This window comes from Penaeus chinensis, chromosome 9 (assembly GCF_019202785.1).
Source record: "Penaeus chinensis breed Huanghai No. 1 chromosome 9, ASM1920278v2, whole genome shotgun sequence".
Lineage (NCBI taxonomy): Eukaryota > Metazoa > Arthropoda > Malacostraca > Decapoda > Penaeidae > Penaeus > Penaeus chinensis.
In genome coordinates, this window is record NC_061827.1 from 33,548,256 (window position 1) to 33,554,936 (window position 6,681).

The following is a 6,681-nucleotide window of genomic DNA, read 5'->3' on the forward strand; positions in this document are numbered from 1 at the left end:
TTTTACTTTTTAAAAGTTTCACTTAACTGATGGAGAGCCATTTTGCATATCACTGGTCTTTACCAATTATGTCCATAAACACTGTACCATCTTCCAATAACCACAAAATCAAACCAAGTCTATGCAGCATTCCAGGCATCCATGGCTTACAAAAACATTTGAGGGTATCATCTGAAGCATCAGACTATTACAAAGATTTGCTGATAGATAAGCTGTACCATCAGATGCCTAACAGCCAGCCTAATGTTTTCAAGACTGATATTATTGCACTGTAATGTATACACATATTACCTTCAAATACAAATGACCCTATATGGAAAACTATTGCAAGAGAGCACCAAGGCTGCAGAAGCACTGACTTCATGTGACAAAAACAAAAAACAAAAAATGTATCTGCAAAACTGCTTCCACAGATTGGGAATCACAGATATTACAACAGTATTCCAAAGGAGTGTCTTTTTTTTCTTCTTTTTTTGTCCTTTCTTTTTTTTTTACAATGGAAAAATATAAGTTGGAATAACTTATTATGAAAAAAAATATATTCTGAAGCATTTACAAGCATGAGTTATTGATCAAGAATCAATGCTCACACAATGCCTGCAAAATTAACAAACTTGACTTGCTTTCTTTCAATGTCTTTTGAGCAATAAAAAAAGAATAGTTTCACATCACTTCTGTATGTAATGGAAAATTTCACATAACACCTGATTTTCAATAAACATTCAGCCAACAAGACTGATACCGATAGTTTTTGTTGCAGACAGAATTTAGACTAGCACTTCAAGAATATCATTACAGTACAGTACCTGTTTCACTATAATGTGACACTAGAAACTGGGAAAAAATATACATATATATATAATATATTCACTTCCGAGTTTTTCCTTAAAAACTTCTAACTGTGCCATCCATAGGAGAGTCATCAGCACAGCATGGGGCATTTGATGCACGGTTGCCAGAGAAGGAAAGTCACCAAAGCCCACGCCTACTACCAGTTTACACAATGTGGTAAAGGTAGATCTGCAGTTCAGTGAAAACTCTTTCCATATAGAGAGTGAAAAAGGATATACAAGTAGAAAATAAAATGTTGATTAAAAAAATGATTCTGCAATGGCTTCACCGCCTAGACATACCACCCGCCTTCAGAAAGCCAGAACAAAATGCCTCTTTGGTGATTTGCGATTGTCCTTTCAGCCCCTAACAGAGGCCTTCTTTCCCTCTTTCCCCTCATGATGGGAGAGGTGACTCAGCCCCTCTCTGGTCCCAGTGCCCTCCTCCCTGTAATCCTCCTCCCCCATCAGGTATGCCCATCACCCCATTCAGGGGCCGGATCTCCTCAAGGCTGCAGACGTGCATCCCTGGGGAGCGGTAGCTTGGTGGCTTGTCCTCATACGATGCCCGCAGATTGACATGGCCCAGCGAGATGTTCTTGAGCAGTGGTGGGTGGTAGTAGAGGGAGTGCTGTGGCGGCGGCAAAGGCTCAGCTACACAGCCCCCAGGATACAGGGGAGCCTTCAGGTACCTCTCGTTAATCACCTGTTCAGGGGGATAAATTAATCAAGCTGATGGTTCTGTTAAGAATACAAAAAATGGATGTGTGTGTCTTAAATTGGACTTAGAGAAGTAATGGTACTAAACTGGATAGCAAATTCATGTTTCCTCTCTACTCGTGAAGTTTACAAGATTATTAACATCATTTTGCAAAGCTCTTTCAACAAAGAATATATGTAGGCCAAGCAAATAAAATATTTCTCTTCATCTTCTGCCCTAAAACAATTAATCAACTAATCTTTTTTTGACAAGTCCAAGGAGAAGGTGGGTGCTTGATGAAAAAAAGTTGCAAAGTGACAATAACCATTTGAGTATTTTGAAAAAATAAAATACTCTAAACGTGAATACAAAAAACAATAAGCACCATAGTCTTTTATGGGCCAAGTCAATCTCCACCAGTAAGACTATATTAGAAGTGATAAGAGCTTTTCAGGATTCATTAGGTCAAAGCAAAAATCTTACTGGACATACACTTGGTTAGATAATTTGTAATCTGTAAAACTGATAGTTTTACTTTTTTATATACCACAAATGTAAGTGCTGATTTTATTTCTATTACTATGTGGTATATCTTCCTTGCCTTAGAATAAAAAAAAAATTGTTTTCAATGTTTAGACATAGATCTGCACTGTTACAAAATATGAAAATGAGTGAAAAGAACTTCTACAACTCTGTGCTATTTGACTGAAGACTACTACAACCTTTGTAAATTTGAATGGATTAAAAGTAGTTCTTTTGACACCAGGCATATTGAATTCACCTGAAAAGTTATTAACAAACTTCCCCAGCAACTATTTTGCATGGAACTGTTATCACATTAGTTATTGATACCCTGGCATTACTATAAACTTTGACAATAATTCATAATTGTTATGTCTCAATATGGTGGTACATATAAGGGACTTTCCTTAGTTAAGGAAATTAAACTTATTAGTCACAACTATACTATGTACAACATAATACTCTCAAAACATATCTTTTCATAATTCAGTAAACTAACTTAAAGCCATATTAGATACCTGGGCCATCCTTTGCCTCTTGTTTTCCTTAGCCAGCATTCTACTAGCCAGGAAGACTAACACAATGAGGATGAACCCGCCTGCTATGGGCACTGCGATGGTGGCTGCTCGGAACCACACTGTCTCCAGCATTTCTGATTCTCCTCTGCTGTAATCTAGGGGTATGAAATGGCTTGATGAGATTTTGCAAAAGGTAAGCTTTGGGTTGTTGTGGAAGGTATATCTCAAGGCTGAAGGATATTGTGAAAGGTGGATAATATTATAGTTGAAGGAGGTACATTTGATTACCAAAAATTAGATAGATGTTGTGAAAGGTACATATGAACTTAATTAATAGAGGTGTAATGACGACAGACATGAACTGAAAAAGATATGAATACTTTTTGCTAAACACTGAAGTTATTTACCAACTATTCCGAATTCTGTAATTTGGTATGTACAATTGTGTGTATATATATGAAACAGAACATCCCTGGAACTGACTTTCAAAAATTTATGGCTTGCAACCAACCTTTCTGGGTATTAGCCTTGTCTACCCTTATGAAGACATCCATGTCTCGATAATTGCACATATCCTGGCTACAGCATGTCAGATTGGGGTCCGCTGGAGGAAAGGTAGGACTGGCAGAAGGTGTAGGACGTGAGGCACTGTTTGAAGTAGTTTCCACCATCTTGGCTGATGTTTTCTGTGACCTCAGTATAATGCTCTTGTTTGAGACCCCAGCCTTGGTAGCACATTCTGCATGCCTGTCTCTGTGGGGGAATTTAGAAAATTACATTTCCAGAGGACAATAAATCTACTCTCCACATGTGTAAACATATATTCTTTGTTCTTAACTGGGAAAGTTTTAATAGAAATTTCAATTTTCAGAGAATATATTCCCTCTATATAAACAATTTGTTTATAAAAGCATGGGACAAATACTTTTAGTTATGATTTAGATATCTATCTTCGTAAAGGGGGAATCACTGGGGGAAGTTGTTTCCACACAACATATATTCATCATTTATAAATCTTTAAAGTTCATAGTGAAAGCACAAAACTCTTTAAGTCTAATTATATTGTATTAATTAGACCCAGAAAACATTTTCATTTACATTTCCATTTAAAATATAGAAGAGAAACAGCTGCCAGCCAACTAAATCTACTGGCGGATGAAATGACTCTTAATTATGCACTGAAATGTCCACAATTCACAGCTCTGATTGGTCAAATCATTGAAAATATAATCATCAAGTTAAATATACTTATCATGCTGCATCTAGGACAAACTATAGCAACTTCTACACTAAGTTCTAACTTCTCTAGAAACAGATAGTTACACTATCTATAAAATAACCCACACATACAATGTCATATTCATACATGCATACAAATTGTACCACACTCACTCTCACAGACAGACAGACACATCCAAACACACCTGTATCCACCTAAAACCTTCTTAACTCCCCTGACCTCTTTTCCATTCACATATTTCCCATAGCCTACACGCCCACCCACTTCCCACTCCAGTCCCACCCCGGACACCTTAATCCATACATTCCTATTGCATCTCATTCTTCTTATCTATCCCCCACTATCCCTTACCCTTCACCCCTTCCTTCCCTATCCTGCCCACCCTCACCCCCATCCTTCCCCACCCTCTCCCTTCAACTATTACCCCTTCCTTCCCTGATATACCCACTCACCCTTTCCCTCCCCTCCCCATCCACCCATCCTCACCCCTTCCTTCCCCTCCCCATCTACCCACCCACCCACCCTCACCCCTCCCCTCCCCTACCCACCCACCTACCCACCCACCCACACCCCTTCCCTCCCTACCCCCACCCCACCCACAAACTCACTCAGGCAAAAGCTCCAAACAGCCGTGCGTGGGCGTCCTCCGCTGGTAGAGTCTGCGGGTGGCGGGCGTGGGCATGGGCGTGGGGCGTGTGAAGCAGGCGCCCAGGGTGCTCTTGCACATGTAGCCCACTGTGACGCAACGAGGGAGGTTGCAGTGACACCGAACTTCGCCTCCTGTGACGGGGGAGAAAGGCAGTGGTTAGTGTGTGGTCATGCGGAGCAGGGCGATTAGTAACTAGTAACGCTAATGGTGCTGAATGTAGTGGTTTTTTGATATGCAAAGACTGATAGTTTTTATTACTATTGCCATAACTATCAATAACAATAATAATAATGATATTGATGATGATGATGATGATGATGACATATTGATAATAGTAATAAAAACAATAATAATAATAACAATAATAGGAATAGTACTAATAGTTATAATAATAATAATATAAGAAAAAGTGGAAGACTGATGATCATGATGATAATGATAAAAATAATAACAATAATAAAGTAATATTCAAAACAATAACAACAACGGCTAATAATAACAATAATGATAATGAAGATGGCAATAACAATAACAATAACCGCAATCCCTAGATAAAAAATAACAACATTAATGCCATAAAAAAACACTAATAATTAAAAATAATACCAATAAGGAAATTAAACATTTTACTCGAGGTGATAAAATTCCGTAGATTTTTCACACGCGTGGCCTTGAAGATGCCAGAGGAACGGGTTTTAGAACCTTATAAAATAGGTTTTCTTTTGTATTAAAGAACTGGCAAATAACTCATTATATAATGATCATGATGACGAAGGTGAAGATGGTGATGGTGACGATAAGAAAAGAAGAACAACAACAACAACAATAATAATAAAAATAATATTCATCATTACGATCATTATTATCATCATCATCATCATTACTATTATCATCTCTTTCACCATAATAACAGTACAACAACAACAATAAAACAACAACAAAATTAACAACAATAATAAGAAAGTCCACCATACACAATTATATAACGCCATGTCACATTATACTGCATATCATTACATCAACAAATTTGCATAATCATACATGTGTTACGTTACTGAGTTGTATATAAATCGCCAATAAACACCATTATGCAGCAAGAGCATAATTTTTTTTTTTCCATATTTTCTTTCCAACGTGACGAGTAAAATAACGACTTGGCAACAGGACTAAAGGAAAGAGAGACGAAAGAAAAAATAAGAAGAGAAGGCGAAGTGAAAAGAGGTTGAGCGAAAGGGAAAGAGAAAGAGAGAAAAAAAAAGTGTGCAGGAAAAAGACAAAAAAAAAAAAATAATAATAAATAAAAAATAATAATGATAATAATAGTAATAAAAATGAGATAACTAAATGAATAAAATGTCGGGCAGAAGGATATCGAAATGAAAATGGGAGATAGGAAAAAGACGAAAAAGAGAGGGTGAGAAAAACACATAATACTGAAATTGAGAGATACGAAAAAGACGAAAGAGAAAGGGTGAGAAAAAACGAAAAAAAGGGTGAGCACGACAAAATAAGAGGAAACAAGAAAAGAAGAAACACAGGAAGACTATTCCTGATGATATGTTAACGAAAGGCGTCAAAATACATTTCTCGCGCTGTGGAGATATCTATTTTTATCCATATTTTTTTTCTACTCTTACCACAATGAAGAGGAGAAGAGAGAAGTAGGGGATAGGAAAATAAGAAGAAAGAACAAGAGAGAGAGAAAGAAGACATGGGAAAGCGACGAAGAAGGGGAGAGAGACGGAAGGCGAAAAGCAAAATAAAATTAAAAGAAAATATTAAATAGAAAAAAACAGTGTAGGAAAAAGCCAGACCGAGAGAAAAAGGGGATATAAGTGGAAAAGAAGAGGTAGGAAAGGAGACTAAGTAGAAAAAGGGAGAAGAAAAGAGAAAAGAAGAAAAATATATATCAATTGGGGAGAAACACAGGGAGTAACACTTATGACACGAAGAGAACCAAAGGGGAAAGAGGAGAGAGAGAGAGAGAGAGAGAGAGAGAGAGAGAGAGAGAGAGAGAGAGAGAGAGAGAGAGAGAGAGAGAGAGAGAGAGAGAGAGAGAGAGAGAGAGAGAAAGAAAGAGAGAAAGAGAGAAAGAGAGAGAAAGAGAGAGAGAGAGAAAAGAGAGAGAAAAGAGAGAGAAAAGAGAGAGAAAAGAGGGAGAGAGGGAGAGAGAGAGAGAGAGAGAGAGAGAGAGAGAGAGAGAGAGAGAGAGAGAGAGAGAG

General features: G+C 37.5%; 1 protein-coding gene across 1 annotated transcript; it reads right to left on the minus strand.

The window, feature by feature from the left end:
* LOC125028939 lies at positions 1 to 4,587 on the minus strand. The gene is made up of 4 exons (XM_047618573.1): positions 4,419 to 4,587; positions 3,082 to 3,323; positions 2,571 to 2,725; positions 1 to 1,536 (listed from the first exon to the last, which is right to left on the minus strand). The coding sequence occupies exons 1-4, from the start codon at positions 4,535 to 4,537 to the stop codon at positions 1,228 to 1,230; spliced, it is 825 nt and encodes a 274-aa protein (XP_047474529.1). The 5' UTR covers positions 4,538 to 4,587; the 3' UTR covers positions 1 to 1,227.
* Between the last annotated feature and the right edge of the window lie 2,094 nt (positions 4,588 to 6,681).

Excerpts from the sequence above, each read along its gene's own strand:
- LOC125028939 (XM_047618573.1), bottom strand. The coding sequence starts at position 4,537 with ATGTGCAAGAGCACCCTGGGCGCCTGCTTCACACGCCCCACGCCCATG. Across the intron at positions 3,324-4,418 it reads TGTTTGGAGCTTTTGCCTGA|AGACAGGCATGCAGAATGTG; the intron begins GTGAGTTTGTGG and ends ATTCCCCCACAG. Across the intron at positions 2,726-3,081 it reads CAAGGCTAATACCCAGAAAG|ATTACAGCAGAGGAGAATCA; the intron begins GTTGGTTGCAAG and ends TCATACCCCTAG.